The following is a 22,982-nucleotide window of genomic DNA, read 5'->3' on the forward strand; positions in this document are numbered from 1 at the left end:
TAGAGCTGGTTTGGTGGTGCTGAATTCTTTTAGCTTTTGCTTGTCTGTAAAGCTTTTGATTTCTCCATTGAATGAATGAGATCCTTGCCGGTTAGAGTAATCTTGGTTTTCGGTTCTTCCCTTTCATCACTTTAAGTATATCGTACTACTCCCTTCTGGCTTTTAGAGTTTCTGCTGAGAAATCAGCTGTTAACCTTATGGGAGTTCCCTTGTACGTTATTTGTCGTTTTTCCCTTGCTTCTTTCCATAATTTTTATTTGTCTTTAATTTTGCCAATTTGATTACTATGTGTTTTGGCATGTTTCTCCTTGGGTTTATCCTGTATGGGACTCACTGTGCTTCCTGGACCTGGGTGGCTATTTCCTTTCCCATGTTAGGGAAGTTTTTGACTATAATCTCTTCAAATATTTTCTCGGGTCCTTTCTCTCTCTCTTCTCCTTCTGGGACCCCTATAATGTGAATGTTGTTGCATTTAATGTTGTCTCAGAGGTCTCTTAGGCTGTCTTCATTTTTTTTCTTTTTTTTTTTTTCTTTATTCTGTTCCACAGCAATGAATTCCACCATTCTGTCTTCCAGGTCACTTATCCGTTCTTCTGCCTCAGGTTTTCTGCTATAGATTCCTTCTAGTATAGTTTTCATTTCAGTTACTGTATTGTTCATCTCTGTTTGTTTGTTCTTTAATTCTTCTAGGTCTTTGTTAAACATTTCTTGCATCTTCTCGATCTTTGCCTCCATTGTTTTTCTGAGGTTCTGGATTATCTTCGCTATCATTATTCTGAATTCTTTTTCTGGAAGGTTGCGTATCTCCACTTCATTTAGTTGTTTTTCTGGGGTTTTATCTTGTTCCTTCATCTGGTACATAGCCCTCTGCCTTTTCATCTTGTCTATCTTTCTGTGAATGTGGTTTTTATTCCACAAGCTGCAGGATTGTAGTTCTTCTTGCTTTTCCAGGGTATACTTTCTCTTTGAGTGCAGTGGAATGTTTACAAAGATACATCATATCCTGGACCATATTTTAAGACTCAGTAAATTTCAATATTGAAAATTTTACAGAGTATATTCTCTGACTACGAATTGTCAAAATGTTTTAAATCAAAACACACTTCACGTAATAATAGCTCAAAGAAAGTCACAAGAGGAATTAGATTATTTTTCTCTGAATAACAACAAAATACAAAATATCAAAATTTGTAAAAGACAGTTAAAGCAGTACTTAGAGGGATATTTATAGCTTTAAATGCTTCTATGAGAAAAGATAAAAAGATTAAAAGTAATCATCATGCTCTTGATCTTGAGGAGTGAGAATAAGAACAAATTTAAAACAAAGTAAAAGGTAAAAATAACAATAAATAATATAATCAATGATGTTGAAAACACAATAAAGAAAATTCATAAACTAAAAGTTAGTTCTTTAATAAGGATCCTCTAAAAAGACAGATCAAGGACAAAAATAAAGGAAAGCACAAATTACCAATACCAGAAACAAAAGAGTGGATATAAGTACAGATGCTACAGTCTTTAAAAGGATACAGAGAGAAATATTATATAACTATTATGCCAGTAAATTTGTCAAGTAAGATGAAATTGATGAATATTTGAAAAACTTGATTTAACGAAACTGAGGTAATAACAAATCTGAATATATGTGTAATTAAATTTTTTTAAAAATCTCTTGACAAGTAAAATAACAGACCCAGATAGTTTCACTGTTAAGTTCTATGAAAAAAAATTATCAAATAGATGCAGAAAAAGCACAAAATTCAATCCAATTGATGATAAAATTCATAATATCCTAGGAGTAGAAGGGACGTTTCTTATTCCAATAAGGATGTTAAAAATCCTGCAGGTGACATCAAAATTAATGGTGAATTATTGAATGCTTTTCTTTAAGATTGGGAATAGGGCAAGGGTGCTTATTCTCACCACCTCTGTTTAGCCTGGTATTAGATGTCTTAGATGGTGAATAGTTCGTAAAAGAAACAAGAGGCATAAGGATTGGGGAAAAAAGTAAAACTATCTTTTCACAGATGTAATATGAATTTTTACAAAGAAAGTCGTGTGAAAACTACAAATTACTATGATCATGAAGCAAATTTAATCATAAGATACAAGGTTAATATACAAAAATTAATTGTTTCTGTCTACTAGAAAAAATAAAAATCTGTTTACTAAAGCATGAACAAACATGAAATAATTAGGATTTTTTGAAGAAGATATGCTGAAATCAACAAACTATTGCAGAAATTAAAGAAGACCTAAAATAATGGGAGAGAGATACCATATTTATAGGTTGGAAGGCTCAATTTAGTTAAGTGGTCAATTCCACCAAATTGATCTGTATATGCAATACAATCCTTATCAAAATCACAATGGGATTTTTGGTAGAAATAGAAAAATTGTTTTTAATATGGTAATTAAAACAGTGCAGAATAGAAAAATTAATCTTGAAAGAAAAGACCAAAGTTGGAAGACACGTTTTACCTGCTTTCACAGGGTACTTCAAAGAAATCGTTATCAAGATCAGGTGATATTGATGTAATGGTAGATAAATAATAAACGAACTAGATTGTAGAGACCAGAAATATCCACACATACGTGGTCAATTGATTTTTCCACAAATGTGACAAGACAATTTAATGGAGAAAAGAAGTCTTTGATAATTGGTATTGGAACAGCTAGCTAAATATATGAAAAAATAATACTTAAAAATTAGTTCTTACTTATGCTACATAAAAATAACTTGAGATGGATAATAGATACAAAAGTAGAAGCTTTTATAGCCTGCTGCAAAACTTTCATTAAACATAGGAGAATCTCTCTATGAACTTTGAGTAGACAATGATTTCTTAGAAATGACCCCAAAAGCACTAAATATAGCGGGAGAAAAAAATGATATGTGGGACTTAATTAAAAATAAACATTTTCTATTAATCTATAAACAGTATTATAAAGTGAAATGGCAAGTCACATACATATATCCGAAAAAGAGTTTGTATCCAGAATATATAAAGAACTAAATATCAATAATAAAAAGACAAGAAAACTAATAAAAAATGGGCAAGAGACTGTCTACAGGGAGTTCATAATGAGCGGATAACAAAGGCCAATGATTACACGAAACTGGGCTAATATATTATTCAACAGGGAAATTCAGGTTACAAATACATTGCAATAGCATTACTCATCCAGTAAAATAACTAAATTAAATAGATGTCAATATCTGATGTTGGTGAGAATGTGGAGCAGCTAGAACTCTTTTACTGCTGGTGGGTATGTACAATGGTACTTTGGAAAGCAGTTTGGCAGTTTCTTATAATGTTAAACATAGACCCATCCTATGATTTATCAATTTCTTTCTAGGTATTTACCCAGAGATATGAAAACATATGTACACAAAAAGATGTTACAAGAATGTTGTAACAGCTTTATTTATAACTCAGGACTGAAAACACCAGAAATGTCCCTTGATAGAAAAGTGAAAAATAATTTGTGGTATATTCACTGGATGGAAAGTAATCAGCAATAAAACGAATGATACATGTAACATCTGAGAAACTAAAAAAGAAGACCAATACAAAAGAATATATACAGTATGGCCCATTTTTATAGATACAAGGACAGGTAAAACTGATCTATGGTGAGAAATTTGAGCAACGGTTACCCGTAAGAAATGTGATTTGACTAGAGGTAGACATAGGAGAACTTTCAAGGATGATATAAATATTCTATATCTTTAATGATATGGTGGTTATATAGGTTTCAAAACACATGTGGCAAAACACACCTGATTGTACAATCATGGTCTGTGCATTTCATTATATATAAATTTTATCCCCTACTCACCAAAAGTGTGAGGCTTGTAGAGTCAGATATTCTGAATTTGAATCCAGGTTCTCCTCTAACTAAGTATCAGATTTTAGACAAGTTATACAACCTCACAGAATTGCAGTTGCATAAGTATTGTGGGAATAATAATAACCCCCATCTCACAGAGTCATGAGAAGCAAGTGAGGTAATATATGGAGAATAATTACCAGGGAGATAAGTACTATCTTAATTAAAAAGACATGTCTTACCATAAAAAGAGACAATGGATTTTAAAAAATTATTATTGTAAACAAATAATTAATAATGAACTCAAATGTTATTAGTGATGAATCAACCATTTTACCATTTAAACAATTTTCTGTCCTGTACACCTTGAGTATTTGAGGAAAACACATTGTCTTACTAAGAAGACACATTGAACTCATTTTAACTTTTTAGTATTCCTTAATATAGCTTATTTTCTTTTCCATCTTTGTTGTAAGACAGATAGTTCTCATATAATTTTAGGCATATATTTTGCATTTTTTGGTTTATTGGGTTAAACACTATAAATACTTTTTATGGCTAAATGCCTTTTTAAACGAATAGTGAACTACAAAAATAACAGTGTCTTAAGTAATCTAAGCTTTATTAATAAAGCATATTTTCAATTTATGTTGCACCTAGGAATCACAAAATTTTAGGATTTGCAGTAGATTAGTGAAAGCAGGGCATTTTCAAGATTTAATGTTGCTACCAGTTGTTATGTCATCTGGAGGTGTTATATTAAATATGAAATATTTCTGATGCATTAAATCAATTAATGCCTTTACCAAACTTCTTTATAATGTTAATAAAGTAAATAAATCTTTATTTACTGTTTACACTGTTCCCAGTAAGACACTGTGATACCAGTTGAGATATCAGTGGAGAAGGAATGAGCTGGTGGACTTAGGATATTTGTGGCAGTTTCTAGTTAATAGACCAGAGACTGATAATTGTTTATGAGGCCAAATTCAGGTGACAGATATATTTTGCTCATTCGGCACTGTGTTTTACAAAAATATTGTTTACTGTCACTTAAAATTGGGAGCTTTCCATATGAATATTCAGATTTCTGACCTCATCTCACATATTTAAAATCGACAGCTCTGGGCTGGAAATGTTCATTTCCACAAGCCAAAAATTAACTGGAACTGAGTAGCAAGCAGTTGCTTCCTTTAGAGAGGGCATCCATCAGGTTTTCCACAGACACTACCCAGCCAACCTCATTCAAGTTACTGCCAGGCTTAATAAACCCTCCTCAATAAGAAAAGGAAATAAGTAGCAAAGCAACAAGAAAAACTGCAGTTGGCACTATGCTTTTATTTAATAGGCACTAAATATTTGAGGAAGGGAGGAAAACAAGCTAGGGAAAAAAATGCTATGATAAAAGAGATGAGAAGTCGGATAGGACTCTTGCTTCCAACTTCAACAGCTATTCATTTAATTGCCAAAACATTTCTTTTTTATGTTGTGCATGGGTAGGCTTTGAATTATTATGTTAGCATAGACTACTTTGCTCATTTACTATGTCTACCCCTAGACATTGCCCTTTTGGAATACCTCATGTTACCATTTTTCTTGATTCAAAGAATAGTCTGACATATTATTATTAAAATGCAAATCTTTGTTTGGTTTTTACAAAGGCTGAAGAGATAACTTTAACAATTGGCCAAGCATTTGACCTGGCGTACAGGAAATTTCTAGAATCTGGAGGAAAAGATGTTGAAACAAGAAAACAGATTGCAGTGTTACAGAAAAGAGTGAGTAAACTAAGCTTGTTATTTCACATTTATGTGATGTAAGTACAGGGAAACTTGCATATCATCAAACAAATTTAGAAGGCCTGCCATTAAATTCCCCCCACACTGATTGGAACTGCTTTCACCGTGTTCCTATAATTTTTCATTCCTGATCCCCTGCACAGTTTTTAACCATTTTATATTGAATTCCCACAAGAACTTAGTGTTCTCATGTGACTTTGCTTCACTTCCTGATGCTTCTCATGGGGATCAGAGCAGCAGAAGCAGCAGATGCTGGGTAAGTGGTTTCCCATGCAGATCAGATTCCTTTATAATTAAATTACACCCTTTCTCCACTCTCTTCAAAATCATCATAAGCAAGTTTCACTGTCTTGCAGTTATACTCCAAGATTATGGGTACAGATTGCATAACGCTATAAGAAAACAGAGATGAGGCATTAGAAACATGAAATTTGCACACACATAAAAACATATTTTAAATTTAATAATATGTCTTTCCAGTGACCTAGAATTCTATGATATATCCCAAGCTTTATCAAAATTAATTTCTCCCCTGTGCACAAAAAAATACATTAAAATTTTAAATAATATAAAACCCTATTCATTAATATAGCCAATTTAACAGCCAATATTTTCCAAGAACAAATGTCTGAAGATTATTCAATAATAAATTATTATCCAATAATCATTTGCTTTTTAGATTCAAGACTTAGAAACAGAAAATATGGAACTTAAAAACAAAGTACAAGATTTGGAAAACCAGTTGAGAATAACCCAAGTATCAACATCTCCAGTAAGTATATAGAATACATGCATCTTTTCCTTAGAAATAAGATTTCATGGTGATAAAACATGTCGGATCATCAGCTCTTCAGTATTCCAAATAATACTCTGGGATCAGTCATTTTAAACTAAATGTAGATAGAGATACAAGGTGCTAAATAAGACCAATTTAAACGTTAAAATTACCTAGGTAGCTCAGATCAGAGTTGTTTTTCCATGTTGCTCTTTTCTCTTTTCTAGAATAATTCAGCCCTCAATTTGATCTTTTCCTCTTTGTGACATAATCTTCTTTCATTCCAATTGATTACTGTTTACTGAAGTTGATTTAATGGCTAAGGCCAATCTGCCCTTGGAGTACTGAACTTCATTATAGAAGCTGGACTGTTAACACGATCGAATTGGTTTCTTATATTACATAGGAAGGGCTCCTACTGGGAGTAACAGAGTTATATTTCACACACTAAAATCAGTGGTAGTCTCTGCAGACAACTCTCAGTATCTTTATAGTTAAATTATTTACTTTTGGTTTATCACAGATTTGAAATCATTTTCTCATCTTGAGATATGATGCCATTATTTTGTGATTTTAGCTAAGGGAATTTTTTTGAGGGGAGATAGAATTTAAAACAGTTGATATTTTTTTCTAGGCAAAATATACTTAGGAATTTTTTTCTCTTTTAGAATCATCTGTACTGATATTGTCCATTAAAATGTATATTTTATTTTACATTTAGAAATTTTAATATATAACTTTTGGCATGATCCTATGAACTGAAACACAATTATAGCATTTACAAACTTCTGAAAAGAATTTTTGTTGCAAATTTTCATTTGCAAGGCAATTTTTGTTCAATCTCTAGGCTAACTCAATGAAAACCCCTTAGTATATATATGTATATAAATATATTTATTGCTATCTACTATTAGAATATTTCACCAGTTCAGTACCATGAATAATATTTCTGTAAGAAGTTACATTTTGGGTTTTAAATTTGGTGTGCCCTGGAAATGGGTCAAAAAACATTTTTTTCTTCTAAACTCACACTTTTCCATCTTCCACACTGAAACAGTTGGTATTTCCATTGCTTGGCATATAGTTTGTGACAGTGGGGTTGAGACAGCCAAGGTGAGAGAGGTTGGGAGTGAGGTTCCAATGTTGCACAGTGTACCTCTGTAATGCACAGTGAGGTGCCGGAGCATCCTCTTCAAGTTCTGGCTTTATTATAATATTGCTCCCTGTTTTTTCTCTTTACTACAATCATTATTTGCTTCTCATCAAGATGATGATATTTTCTTGCCTTCCCCATCGCAAGGAACAGAGCATCAGCTCAAACCGTTCAACCTTCAGTCCCAAATGGAGCAACATTTTTTAGGTCTTGTTGAATGCCTTGTAAGCCATCCTATGAAACAAATTAGGAGTATGAAGATAAATGAAGGAGAAGTTACTTTTTCAATCAGTCTTAATAAGGTAGATTTTGCTGGAATTCATTGCATATGAAAAGTAGCTTTACTTCAGTCTTTATGTTTTTAAAGGAGTAAAAATAAGATCCATCACCATTTTGGATGGAAAACCAAAGCTTATTCATTATGTATCTTCTTTCTCTAGAAAGAGAGCTAGAGGTGTCATATTAAGGGACATGGTAGATTTGGGAAGAGCAGAGAGGTTTGGGACATGTTGATAGGACAGCACATCTGTCTTTTATCTCCTGAAAGCAGACATTGCCCTAGACTAGCACTGGGACAACTGAGAAGGTGGGTCAGGGTTGGGGTTATGTGTGTGCACTGGTGATCTCACATGGTTACCAAGTCAGCTTCAGAAATGGTAAAGGGCAGGAAGAATGAAGAAATGACACTCTCTTCAGTTTCCTGGACCCTCTGGCCTAGGTAGCCGTTAACAAGATGTGAGCTTGAAAGTTGGTATATAAATGAGCACAGATTATACATGAGTATATTCATTTATTCAGCAATTATCATTAGTAGAGTCAGTTATATAAAAAACAATAAAAGTATTCAAATAGCCAGTTATTAGAATGGATTAAGTCTCCTAAAGTTGTCATTTAGTAATTATCATAGGCATTGTGTTCGTCTCAGCACTATGTCTCAATAGAACGCTTAAAAGACTATATAACTAAAAGGTTGAATTAAAAAAAGAGAAATAATTTTCTCTAAATCATTCTTTTGCACTTAATACACATGTGTAGAAAGTTTATTGCCTTATTGATCATTATGCAACTAGCTCAAATTATAACTTTGCAATCTACTTATATTCTTTCATCATAGTAATATCTTTGTCTATATTTTCTCTTTATTTTAACTTTTAAAAAATTACTTGTCTCATAACTTTTCAGCTCCTAAAGTCTCATTATGTGAGTTTTGAAATTGCTGATGCATCTTCAAGATTAAAAAATAGAATTTGATTCTTAAAAGAAAGTGAACTCAACATTTTAAAATTGCTAACAATACCTGATTAATTCAAATGGTTTTGAAGATGCTGTTATAGGTATCTATTAACTTGTTTTTAAATTTTTTTTTTTTTTGTGGGACGCGGGCCTCTCACTGTTGTGGCCCCTCCTGTTGCGGAGCACAGGCTCCAGACGCTCAAGCTCAGCGGCCATGGCTCATTGGCCCAGCCGCTCCGCGGCATGTGGGATCTTTCCAGACCGGGGCACGAACCTGTGTCCCCTGCATCGGCAGGCAGACTCTCAACCACTGCGCCACCAGGGAAGCCCATTTTTGGTAAAATTTGATTAGATAACTAAAAGGTCACACCAGCCATCTACCCTAGTAAGCAGTCCAAAGTTAAAGTTGAATTTCTGTTCAAAGGATCAGGTCTTCTAATAAGAAATTTCAGTCTTATAGATATTGATCCTATTATTCTATATTAAATCATAGATTAAAAGTGTGAGGCCCTGTTGAGTAGAATCTTCCAGATGGAGAACCTTTGTACTCTAAGGAGTCACTGTGTACGTGAGAACATAGATGCATTTCTCTAGTCTCCTCAGAGGCACCCAAAGGAAAGGTTGCTATTTCTTAGGTGCTAGCCTGCCAACCACTTATGTCTTATATACATCAATGTGAATTGGTCATTGATTTATTTTGAAGATGCAAACTAATTTTAGGTTCAAGCTTTTAAAGAAAATCTTCAAGAATCCTAAAAAGTTCTTTCAAAATTTACAATTGTGTAAATTTTAGTTGTGTTTTTATTTTTCCTAGTCCCGCTAAGTCATCACTGGTATTTTGAAATAGTAGCTTGGTGACATATTTTACATATTAAGATGCATATCACTTTGATTTTTATTTTCTCACATTTGCTAGTTGCATACATTTGATATAGTTGTGATCTGTTATGGCAGCTTGTAACACATTTGTTAAACATCTTATATGACCATATGATATTCTAGGCCCTTGGGTTTTAGCAGTATATGAATTGCAGCTGCTATGAAACTTCCATAGTATGGGGAAAGACAGGGAGATGGGTAATAAACCCATAGCTAAATGAATAAATAAATTTAGAAATTTGGATCTTATATAAGATGAAAATGAGTAAATATGAATAAAATAAAAGAGAGAATCAAAGAGAATGGGAGCTTTTTTTTAGAGATAGTGATCTGGGAAGTGCATTCTGAGAATGTAGCATTTAAACTGAGACCTGAATAAATAAAGTTAGTTAATACAAAGGGCTGAAAACAGTAACAAGAACTTTGCGCCTGGAGCATCGTGAAAAAGAGGCAAAAAAATTGAAGAGAGTCAGAGGCTAGATTTTATAGGGCCCTGTAGGCCATGTTTGTTTGTTTGTTTTCTTTAATTGCAGTGAGAAGTTACTCAAAGATTTTTAACAGGAGATTTGGGGATCAGCTGGCTGCTGTATGCACCATGGGCTGTAAAGAGGCCACACTGAGGTCCCTAAAACTGTCTAGGAAGCTATCTCAGTAGTCTAGGTGAAGGAGAAGAGTAAATTGGCCTAGAATTCTATCAGTTGGGATGATGTATATAATAGCTTGATATATTTTGGAAGTAGAACTTGCAGGATTTACTGATGGATTGGCTGTGGACTGTAGAATAAAAGAGGGTCAAGATTGCCCCTTAGGGTTTTATCCTGAGCATCTGGGCGGTGGTGCCATTTTCCAAAATAGATGTGACTTGGGGGAGGTGAATGATAACCAATCAGTAGTTCATTTTTGCTCATGTTACTTCTGCCTACTGGGTGGCCAATGAAGACATTTATTAAAAGTTTGAATATTCAAATCTGGAATTCAAAGAAGAAGTCTGGCCTCATGATACAGTACTTGAGTTTAAAAGTTTACTCTTTTTCTAACGTCATTTGGACTGTTGTTTATTGTTTTAGTTAATACACCCAGTATAAAATTTAGTGTGAGATTACAGAGTAGTTTAGTTGTAGCTAAGGAAAACAAAATACTTTTTTTTTTTTGCTCAGGATTAAAATTAAAAGACATTCCTAACTACAGAAATGTATATTATTAGTATATATCCCAAACACTTTTTTCACTTAAAACCAATTCCTCATAATGAATGAAGGACTACTCCTATTTTTCATTTTTTCATGTGTAAACTGGCATGCTGTTTTTTTGTTTTTACATCTTTATTGGAGTGTAATTGCTTTACAATGGTGTGTTAGTTTCTGCTTTATAACAAAGTGAATCAGTTATACATATACATATGTTCCCATCTCTCTTCCCTCTTGCGTCTCCCTCCCTCCCACCCTCCCTATCCCACCCCTCCAGGCGGTCACAAAGCACCGAGCCAATCTCCCTGTGCTATAGCCACATCTTCTCTATCCATTCATCTGATGATGGACACTTAGGTTGTTTCCATCTCCTGGCTATTGTAAATAGAGCTGCAATGAACATTTTGGTACATGATTTTTTGGTACATGATTTGGTACATGATTTTTCAGGGTTTATGCCCAGGGATTGCTGGGTCGTATGGTAGTTCTATTATTAGTTTTTTAAGGAACCTCCATAGTGGCTGTACCAATTCACATTCCCACCAGCAGTGCAAGAGTGTTCCCTTTTCTCCACACCCTCTCCAACATTTATTGTTTCTAGATTTTTTGATGATGGCCATTCTGACTGGTGTGAGATGATATCTCATTGTAGTTTTGATTTGCATTTCTCTAATGATTAATGATGTTGAGCATTCTTTCATGTGTTTGTTGGCAGTCTGTATATCTTCTTTGGAGAAATGTCTATTAGGTCTTCTGCCCATTTTTGGATTGGATTGTTTATTTTTTGTTATTGAGCTGCATGAGCTGCTTATAAATTTTGGAGATTAATCCTTTGTCAGTTGCTTCATTTGCAAATATTTTCTCCCATTCTGAGGGTTGTCTTTTGGTCTTGTTTATGGTTTCCTTTGCTGTGCAAAAGCTTTGAAGTTTCATTAGGTCCCATTTGTTTATTTTTGTTTTTATTTCCATTTCTCTAGGAGATGGGTCAAAAAGGATCTTGCTGTGATTTATGTCATAGAGTGCTCTGCCTATGTTTTCCTCTAAGAGTTTTGACGTGCTGTTTTTAAACTTGTTCTTAACAAACAATGCTTACAGCTCTCCTAAATATCACTTGAATGATTCAATCTTGGGTTCCTTTTCTGGCAAATGAAATATCCTTGATAGTACCCATATTACATACATCTGTATCCTACTGAAATTGTGGAAATCTTTTCATTGGTTTTAGAAATTGGGTCTTCATTTTATTCAGTCATTTAGATATACTGAGGAAGTTCTGTTACTTGGCTGTGTTGTTTGCTTTTTGCTGTGTTCTAGTGGTTTGGCAATAGATTAGAGGTTAGGTTTTCCACCGTGTGGTACTAATTAACTAGGAACAATCTGATTTCCATTTATTACATTCACATGGCAGTGCTGCCTGTATTTATATCAGAAAAAAAGGGTTTATTCTGCCCTCCTAGCCTCATGAACGCCTCTGGAAGACTGTTCCATAATAAGATGTGGGCATAGCAAGTTAAATCAAATTGTTCTTCTTGATTCTAGTGTCTGGATGCTTGCATTTTACTTTTCTGGCTATAGAAGGTTTTAACCAAATCAGACCTTTGCCAGGAAGTGAAATGAATAAAATTGTAGTCCTAAGAAATACTGGACTTTCTATTGCTGAGTAAAATAAATGTCTCCCTTTCAATTAAACCAAGTGTTACTGGATAAAATTTTACCTTTATATAATCAACTGTGTGGCCACTGATTAGGCTTGATAGGACAAATTATAACCTAAAATGTGTATTTCATTGTGGGTAAATAAAGCTGCCTATTTATCTTCCTCTGGGGTTTTCTCAACTGCTATTGAAGTCAAGATGGACAAGAGCAGATTGTGAGAACTCTCAGTTATACAACAAGCCAAATGTGAATCTTTAAACAAAGGCATAAATTTTAAACATGAACATTGATTCAAGAATGTTTGTTGCCCACAAAAAATGATGACTGGTTCACAACTTTCACAATTGTTACTTGCACAAATGATGGTTCTAAAGAAGTAAACCCTGTCTAATGGGAAGAAAAATATACCTGTATTTCATTCCACTTCTGACCGTGAGTACCTAATCAAGTCATTTGATCTCTCCTTGTTCCAGTTTTCCTCTTTGGGATATGTGGATGATGATAACCATTTAACTTGCAAGATTCTTGTAAGAATGTATAAGATAATAGGTCTTACAACTAAGAGACCAATGTAACCAAACTATGTATCTAGAAGTCTGAAAAAATAACATACGTGGAGCTATAAATTCTAAATTCTAGAAGTTATTTATCTTTTTTAACACCTTTATTGGAGTATAATTGCTTTACAATGGTGTGTTAGTTTCTGCTTTATAAAAAAGTGAATCAGCTATACATATACATATATCCCCGTATCTCCTCCCTCTTGCGTCTCCCTCCCCCCCTCTAGGTGGTCACAAAGCACTGAGCTGATCTCCCTGTGCTATGCGGCTGCTTCCCACTAGCTATCTATTTTACATTTGGTAGTATATATAAGTCCATGCCACTCTCTCACTTCGTCCCAGCTTACCGTTCCCCCTCCCCGTGTCATGGACTAGAAGTTATTTTTGAAGCTTATTTAAAAAGTGATGCTGAAAATGTACCATAATAGTGAACTTCAAAAGAATGAATCAGCATGACAATGCAGAAGGATTTGCTAGAACATTTTACATTACCTTTATATTTCCCCATCTTTAGTGTTTTTTTAATAATCGAAGTATCTATTCTTTAGTGCAGTTTTTTTGTTATTGTTTAGATGTATTCAACATTAACTGATAGGATTCAAATGCTTTTATGACATTTCAACATTGTCATATTTAGGCAAAGCTCGGAATTGAAATGTTCACCGTGGCCTAATGCGCCAAGCCTCTACTTACTGAAAGAAAGAGCTATAAAACTACAACAACTATGAATCTCAAATATGGGCACTCAATATGTCTTAATAACCTAATAACTTCTGCATAATTAACATGTAACTGTTGAACACAGAATTCCTCATTCCCCTTAGTATAATAATTCAGAGGCTGTACACCTTCCTGAAGACCAAAGCACTTAGAATTATGGGCATAAAAGGATTAAACAGTAGCGCCATAAACTTCTGTAGGAAACTCCCCAAATTTTGGTCTCTAGCCATCTGTAAAAATACTGACAGAAGGCCCAACACAAAAATATCAAACCATTTTCATACGAACTATGTATTTCATTTCTTAAAAGAATAAGTATCCTCAACCACTTAAAAATGGAAGATTAAAAAATGACTAGTTCCTGAACACTTAAATTTAGAGACACTGCTCAAAATATTTATCCAGTGCCAAAAATGCCACCGTATGCCATTTAGGGGCGGTAGTCACATATTCTTATTTAATAAGTGTAATAGTTTGGTGCAGAATCAGATGCTATTGAAATATGCCTATGTACTTAGATTTCATTCTTATAAGGAATCAGATGTAACATCTAATTCCCTGACTTGAATTATTTCTAAGTTAGCAATGACAAACACAAATGTCAGCAGAGCCCAGGCCGTGGCCTAAATAAATGTGTGAAATGGACATGTGGTGGAGTGAGGAGTTGGAGAGCAGACACCAACTTAGAAGGCACAGCTACTTGCTCAATACCAGTCAGTTATTTTTACTCAAGTTTGTGGGTCTACTTTCTTGATTTTCTAACTTCTAAACAAACTCTCTGGATTTTAATGTACAACCTCTTAATATTAACCTGTAAGCAACTGAATCGAGACTAATTTTAAAGACCTATGTGACCCAAACAAAAAATCTTAGTTGACCAAATCTAGATTACTGATGACCCAAAGGAAAATTGTAATAATTAGTGTTAGAGTTTTAAACTTTAGATACCCAAATTATTGACAGATAGCCCTGTTTTACCATTTTGAAAGTGAAAATACTTCTTAATTGGGGTATTGAAATATTTGATTATTTTCCTATTATATACATTCTTCTTTTATATAAGTATACTTTCTCAGAGGAAGTAGAATACAAATATTAACACCATGATAAAACACTAGAGCACTTTTAAGTTAGGTTAGGTTGGCCTTCAGTTTGTTTTGTGGCACCTGGTAAAGATGTTTTGATGAATACAAGTCATAAAACAATATAGAGTACTCCCATTTATAAGCCAAATGATACCAAGGACTACCTTCACATGATATCTTTTTATTTTTTACTCAGTACAGACATCCTCATCAATTTATAGTTTAAGTTAAAAAAAGTTGCTGTAGTATACATTAAACAATAAATATTCATTGACATTATATATCAAGTATTCTAATATGTTATACAGATTATTTTAGAAAAACAAAGTTTTGTCCACCAGGAGCTTACAGTTGTTACCTATAATTAAGTAAAAGGTGGCTACCAACTACAAAAGTTTACAGTGAATTATATAGAGCATGAAATAGATCTTAAAATTATATACATACATGCATACATGTATACATATCTGTAGATAGATAGATCACTATACAGATCAGTAGGGAAAGCAATCATTATGTAACTGTATATCCATATTAATAGAGTGATAAATTACATAATTCAGACCATCAGAGACTTGCTTCCACACTGAATTCTTTCCTCAACTTAAATCTGTCACTTTACGCTTCCTTCTTTCCCCCTCTGCTTCCTGAAATGTGTGAAGAGGTGACTCAGTTTAAAGATTCTTTCAAAGTTGTTTCTCCTAACTATAATTTTAGTTACAACCTTTCACCATGAGGTTTATCAAAAGCCAGATTTGTGTTGGCTGCCTCCAGGTCCTATTAGTGTTGAAAAATCTCTGCAGTGTGACTTGTAGCTGAGAAGTCTGGCTCCAGGTCAAATCCTCTAGGCCCTACAAAGTTACAAAGTATTTCCATGGCAAGCCTCATGGGAGAAAGCTGCCCTCCTCACCCCATATTCTGTGCACTGCTTGGAGGAGTTGTAGTCAGGGACTCAGCCCCCTTCACCACCCAGGCTGGCCGCACTATTATACATTAACTGCGTTCCCAGCCCAGGTACCTCCATTCAGAGGCCTCCTTATTGGAGGCCCTTGACCAAGGCCTCTCTTAAGTGCTTCATCTTTGGGGGGCCTTGAAAATACTTTTCTCCACTAGGATTTAGTTTTCAGTATTTTCTACTCCTAGTTCTTTTCCCTTTTCTTCCCTCTGCATTCCCATCTCCCCCTCCCCAAAACAAAACCAAACAAAACCAGCAGAAACCTTGTGTTCAGGGCTCCCTCCGGAGAGAGATACTGTCCTGCTTCTGTAATGATACTCCTGACCTTTGCCCAGTGCCATTCACTGGGGAAAAATGGGACATTGATGGAACCAGAACCTTCTTTCTGGCCTCTTGCTTACACTATCATTGTAAGTGAATAAAGGCTCAATTATTACATACTTTCATTTTGGTTGCTGTTTTAACTGACCACTCTGACATCTGGCCACTCAGCTCTGTCCAGTTCAGTACTTGACAGTAGCTTTCCATGATGTAATGGAAATAGCTTCCAAAAGTCATCCAAAGACTGATGTGCAGACCCAGTACAGTGTACTAGTTGCTTCTTATTATTTATCTCTCTGATTTACTTGAGATGCTTGACAACTCCCTCTGCCCATCCCCCCAAAATTTTACCATTTGGAGCTTACTACCTATAGAAAGGGCATGATGATTGGAGTCAGATTGTTTTGAATTTTGGCTTTGCTTCTTACATACACAGGAGTAGCTCATAAAGAGTTTATGGGCCTTGATTCCCCTTTCTTTATTATAATATGGACGTAATATTACTAATACTAATACTTCAAATGAATTTTTTGAGGATTAAATCTAAAATGTATGTTGTAGCCTTTTTTGAAAATTCTACAAAGTCTTAACTTATACCAGACTTTACTCCTACTGACATTTTTTTTCTTGTTGCTATCCTTCCTTTTTCCCATCTCAGTACACAGAGGCTCTCTCAGAAATAAATCTGTAGGCATTTGTCATTTTTCTCTCCACTTTCTTCCTCTCAAGTCATATTGAATGTAATATTTTATTTAAATATTTAAAAATGTAATATTTCAGTGAAAAATCATCAAATTAAACAATCCAGAATCTGAAGACTCTTGCAATAGGAAAAAATCTACTCAAACGATTTGTTTTAATTTTAGTAAAGTTATTTTGAAAGTACTTATCATTTTCACAAAATATCCTAATACATTTTCATATATACTTTTTTTCTTTTTCCTCCATGTCTTCTTTCTTCTCCTTAGTATATTTTTCTGTCATTCCTTTACAGCTGCTGCACAAAATGTCTGATCATGAGCAACACGGGTTTCAGAGATGCTCACCTTCTTTCTGGCGTAGAACTGATGATTCATCTCCCTGTCTAAATATTTCTTCCATTACTGTCACTCCTGTCAACTCGCCTGATTCCAGACTATCATTGGGACTGTTAATACCACCACCTTCTAAATGTGGCCTTCCCAAGCCAATCAGTGAGAGCAGCATCCCAAGACCTCATGTAATTTGCTAAATAGAAAATGCTTTTTATTATCCCACGTATTTTTTTAATTCTGCCAAAATATGCCATTTATATAGTAATGAAAAAAATCAGGTATGTCTTGAATCGATGTGATGTGATCTGGGGCCCTTGTGTGCCATTTTTGCATCCTTTGGTCATCTGATCTCAGAGAGTTTCTAGTAGAGAGTGGTGGTCCAAATCCACAGAAAGATGAACTAGGACAGGTACTTCAAAGATCCATCAGATATAGCAACTGGGAAATTAGGCCATTGTTGAGACTGGCAAAAGCTGTTTCAGTAGAGTTCAGCAAAAAGAGCAAAGTCTGGAATGATCTCAGTTGAGGATTAAATGAAGTAAAAGGGCAAGAGATGTAATACCTCCTTCAAGGACCTCAGCTTTGAAGGGAAGGGAAAGAGAGATGAGAGACGAGAGGAGTAAAGAGGCACTGGGTAAAGACCTTTTTGGTTGGTTTGTTTTAACAACAGTCAAGATCTGAGTATCTTTATATCTTGACAAAGAGGAGAGAGATGGAAGCCAGTGGAATTTGAGAGAGAGGCTGATTAGGAGAACAACATTCCTGAGTAGGAGGAAAGAGCTGAGGGATAAAGTTGCCTCCAAGTCTTTGGATAGTATTTGTAACTGATAGACTATCCATTAAAGTTAAAGTAAGTTGCTAAAGAAAGGGAGATGACAGCAATTTTCCTGCATGAAAAAATGTACTAACAGGTTTATTAACTGAATAGCAAATCTATCACTCTTTACACACAATCAGCCTTTTTATCTTCACTACCTGCATCATCTGTGAATCAGTAAATAAATGTATTTTGAGAACACAAATTATAGTATGAACCACTCTAAGCAATTCTAAACAATATTCATGTTCTTATAAGAAAAATAAATTTTTCTCACTATTTCTCTCCAAAATGGGAATTCTCTTTCTTTTATATCAATAGATGATATATATATATAAAATAATTTTTTTCCCTATATGACAATCAAAGTGATGATTGTCTCATTCTTTCATTACATCCTAGCCCAGACTGGCCCAGATAACTTAATCATTTTGTGATTATAATTTATTTCACAAGGTAGCTATTTATTGTAGAAAACAATGAAGTCTTATTCTAAGAAGAAAAGTCACTGCAATGAATATAATAGTTGGCTCCATTACAGTTATAAGTACAAATTAAGATAGACTCCTTAAATTTTTTTTTTTTTTTTTTTTTTTTTATCCCTGCATCGGCAGTCGGACCCTCAACCACTGCGCCACCAGGGAAGCCCGTTAAAATGTTTTTAAAATCATTATCAATCGCTTTTGAATGGTTATATTTAAGATGCATCACTTATGTTCGGTTATTTCTGTCTAAATCTTGTCATCTTGTGCAAAATACATTACTGAAATCAAGGTTTTATATAAATAGTTTCTAACACGTTTTCAATTCTCTGATATAAGTGGCAATTATTTCTAGATATACAAAAAATCCAACATATCTTTTATATCTGTCTAGAATAGTATTATCACCATTTTTGCCATCATCTTTGAGAATATTTTTGCAGAAAATTTCTTGCCAATGAGCATTTAGCATAAGTGGTTGAGTCATATGAAATTGCCAATATGTAACTATTTTTGATCTACAGAACGGCAAGTTCATATGACTCAACTGCATTTTTTGTTGTGCTTATATATGTTTTATATGTGTATGAAATATTTAGCATTATAATGTTTCTACATGGAATACTAATTCATGTTATCTTCATTGCAGGCAGGCAATGTGACACCTAAGTCTCCCTCCACTGACATCTTTGATATGATTCCATTTTCTCCAATTTCACACCAGTCTTCAATACCTACTCGCAATGGCACGCAGCCACCTCCAGTCCCTAGTAGATCTGCCGAGATTAGTAAGCTTTCTAAACAAATCAATATTTTTGCTATATTTGTGTACATTTTAAATGTTTAATTAGCACTTTATGGGAAATTATATATCTTAACAAGCTCACTAAAAATTTTAATCACTGAAGAATTATGTTTATATATATGTGCCAAATTCAGTTATTTATATTTTACTTAATAATTGAGAGTATACTACTAAAGACATCACTATTTGCATTTGAAACTATTTTGTGAAAAATGATATTTTGGTGTAGGCTTAGTTACCTCATAATACAAAACAATTATGTTTATTGTGTTGGGGTTATATTTTTAATGTTTTGTTTAATGATTAAGAGCAGTCCTGTCGTAATTATTTTAATCATTTAGAGCTCAGTTTAATTTTTTTTATCATAGAGTATATGGATAGTCTTAGTTAAAGAAATATATAAATCTATGAATTCCATGATTTATTTATTTATTAACCCTATGTAAGTGTTCTTTCTTTGATATCTACAAAGCTATAAATGCATTGCTTTTCTGATTTACTTTCTGTATATCTGGAAGGAACATAAAAGTCTCTCTGACGAAGTAGAAAGCATCTAACAGTTGTTCATCGTCAATGTCTTGACTATATTTTGCTCTGTGCCCTGTCACAGAAAGTGAAAGAATAGTTTCCAATGGCCATGATCAGTCATCAGGTCTAAAGGGGCACTGAAGAAAAGAGAGTTTTACATATTTTGCTTTATTGCATCCTCTCTGGTTCACATTTGAGACGTTTTCAATGTAATTCTGAAGTTTTAGCTTAAGGCTATAAAGCATTTCAGGGCCTATAGTTTTTGTTTCCCCTGCAGAACTCAACAAAGTGCATTGCACATTTTAGGTATTCAGTAAATTTCAGAGGACTAATTTGTAAATACAAAGTAATAACATTAGAACTTTAAAAATCAGTGAACAAAAATATTTCAATACTTTTGTTGAAATATAGTACATTTAATTTCTTCTGAATATATTTTGTGTCAATGCAAAATATTTTTTTCAAGGAAATAATCCATAATATACATGTGTTTTTAGAAAATGTTGCCAATATCTTGATATCATAATGGGGTATTTTTTATCCTTAAGAGTGTTCCAGATCTCTTCCTTTACCACTGTTTTTTACTTCCTTGGACTACATCAGTGTTTTGCTCATTCATGTATTTAATTCAATGGGCATTTGTTTAGTACATACACTAGACTTGGGTTACATGCTAGAATTTGAAATATAAGTTAGAAGTGTATCCACAATGTCAGGTTTTAATCCAAGTAGAATATAAATTGAGAAGAGTGAATAGATTTTAAGATACTTAGAAGGAATAATCCATCAGGATGGTAACTGAAAGTTCAAACTCCAATATGATTCAGGATTTTGGACCAAATGTTGTTAATGGGAAAACTAGAGGTAGAGAGGGGGAAACTGATGAGTCTCTTTTAAATGTTAGTGAGTTTGAAATGCCTTTGGAAAATCTAGGTAGAGATGGTCAAATGGTTTTTAGGGATTTATTAATGAGAAACTGAAGTAACATCTTGCTATATTTTTTAATGTCTATCTATCCCAAATGCCAGAGTTTAGTAAATACAGCAGTATATCATTAGAAAGATTAGATAGATACATAGATAGATAGAAAGAAATGGAGTTCTGATTACCACCGTATTATATCTATCTATCATTTATCTATCAATCATCTTCTTGTCTATCTATACTAACAATTTAAGGACTGATTGTTCAACTCAGTTTTAATTGTAAGATTGTCTAAAACTGTAATCCAGTGGGGTTTTAGTAATAGGACTTTTTCTTTTAATGAAATCTTAAATGTATTCATTCATTTATTTTCTTTATATTTTAAATACATAAAAGCAGAAACCTACAAGATTGTTCCTTAGTTTCTGTCCTTACTGCCTGAGAATGCTAGTAGTTCTCCAGAGCATATTTTTGATCTTTGAATATGTATCAGACTTTAATTAATTTGTTTAATGTCATGTTTCCTAATTGATTATAAATTACACGAGGGAAGGCACTTGACTCTAAAGTCCTTTCCTCAACTGTTTTAATCCACTGCCTAGCAAAATGTATGGCACATAATATGTGTTCAATAAATATTTAGTGGATAAACAAAAGAATGAGTGAAGTATCACCTATTTTTTATTATTTTGCTCTTGTATTAGATTAAATAATTTTCATGTCATTAATTACACAGCAAATCTTTTTAAATTGAAAATTGGACTTATATGACTTTTTGTTATGAATTTTAGATCCATCTGAGCTGACCAAAATATGCCAAAGAGCTCTATTATATTTATTAATTTGCCTGGTATTGATATGTCTACTTAATATGTAAAGTAGTACTTTTTTGACTTGTGGGGGAGTTGTGGACCCTTGAGAATATGATAAAAGTTAAACCTCTTCACAGAAAAACACAACATGCCCACTCATACAAAATTTTGCATTGCATTTCAGGAATGTTAAGGATCCCTTAAGCCCATCTGAAATCTCTGGTGATTTTGAGTCCCAACTTTAGAAAACCTGTGTAATGAGAATCTCTGTTCCTCCTGACAACTCTGTTTCCTCTTTATTAATTCATTTCTTTTGACAAGCATGTACCACATGTAAAGCATTGCTTGATGTGTTCGTGGTACGGTGGTAACCAGGATACACCCCCAAAGAACAGTTCCTCTTTTCTCTAAGTTCTGGTTTATTGCCTACAATAAACATCAGACTGAGGAAAATATATAGTAACAACAATAATAATACCCATCAGTTATATGTATGGTGACAGTAAATTCCCATTTGTTTAGGAGTACCCTGTCTTATACCTTTCATCCTGGTGAAACTTGGTAGCACTCCTTTCACTCTTAAAAGTGTCTTTATTTGGAAGATAAATTATATGTCCTTCTTATTTATACAATACTTACCAGAACCAGGAGCTTCTAAACATTTTACATTTATTAACTGAATACATGAATCTGAAAAATAAAATTGTAACTAGAGAAGCAAGAATCTTTCATAATGGGACTCACAATGATTTAGAAGATATAATAGAACTCAAGTAGCATAAATATTATTTCTTACAAAGCATTTAATTTAGAGAATATAGTTTCCTGAAAAATGAAAGTCTTGACACATTATAAATTCCCTTGCCCACATATAATTTAATTTTTTGTCAGTTAAGGCTGCATTTGAATTGATTCAGAGGAAAGAAATTTCTTAAATTAAAAAGGAATTTTAAATCATAAATTAAGTCATAGTCCTATCAACTACAAACATCAATTTTAACTTTGATACTTCTTTAATGATTAAAAAAACAATGCAGACTTTAAAATATAGGCACAGAGAGCTTTTTGATACTCAATTACTGCTATTTTTTTTAAAAGAAATTTGTTTGGGGGAAAAGAAGCATTTTTAAAGAACCTGTCTCATTGTGGTTATCTAGGAAGGTGATATGATTTTATACTACATGAGATGATGTGCCTTAAATTTTTTCTGGCTAGAAGGTGAGATTAAAGTACATGAACTGTGAGTTAAACTACTTCCTAATCTACTAGGCCCTACCTATTGCTTCACTATTGTGTTGCAGAGTCATCAGTAAATGGAATAGAGAAATTTCAGTGAGTAATACGTTAATTTTAGTACATTTAAATTGCTTTAGTAAAGTGTAGGTATTGTAATATATTAATTATCAAATATTTGGTAAATTTG

The 22,982-nt window shown here is 33.5% G+C and overlaps 1 protein-coding gene across 2 annotated transcripts in view; it reads left to right on the top strand.

Moving 5' to 3' along the window:
• The window catches only part of GULP1 (GULP PTB domain containing engulfment adaptor 1), a 262,706-nt gene that overhangs the window by 231,356 nt on the left and 8,368 nt on the right, over window positions 1-22,982 (top strand). The window contains exons 8-11 of one of the 2 annotated variants that reach the window (XM_024746061.1): window positions 5,496-5,612; window positions 5,809-5,889; window positions 6,313-6,405; window positions 19,140-19,278. In XM_024746061.1, the coding sequence (XP_024601829.1) occupies window positions 5,496-5,612; window positions 5,809-5,889; window positions 6,313-6,405; window positions 19,140-19,278 (430 nt within the window). The remainder of the gene's footprint in view (window positions 1-5,495; window positions 5,613-5,808; window positions 5,890-6,312; window positions 6,406-19,139; window positions 19,279-22,982) is intronic. The other variant, XM_024746062.1, reaches the window with a different exon arrangement.

Source organism: Neophocaena asiaeorientalis, unplaced genomic scaffold (genome assembly GCF_003031525.2).
Source record: "Neophocaena asiaeorientalis asiaeorientalis breed wild unplaced genomic scaffold, Neophocaena_asiaeorientalis_V1.1 scaffold421, whole genome shotgun sequence".
In the NCBI taxonomy this organism is placed as follows: domain Eukaryota; kingdom Metazoa; phylum Chordata; class Mammalia; order Artiodactyla; family Phocoenidae; genus Neophocaena; species Neophocaena asiaeorientalis.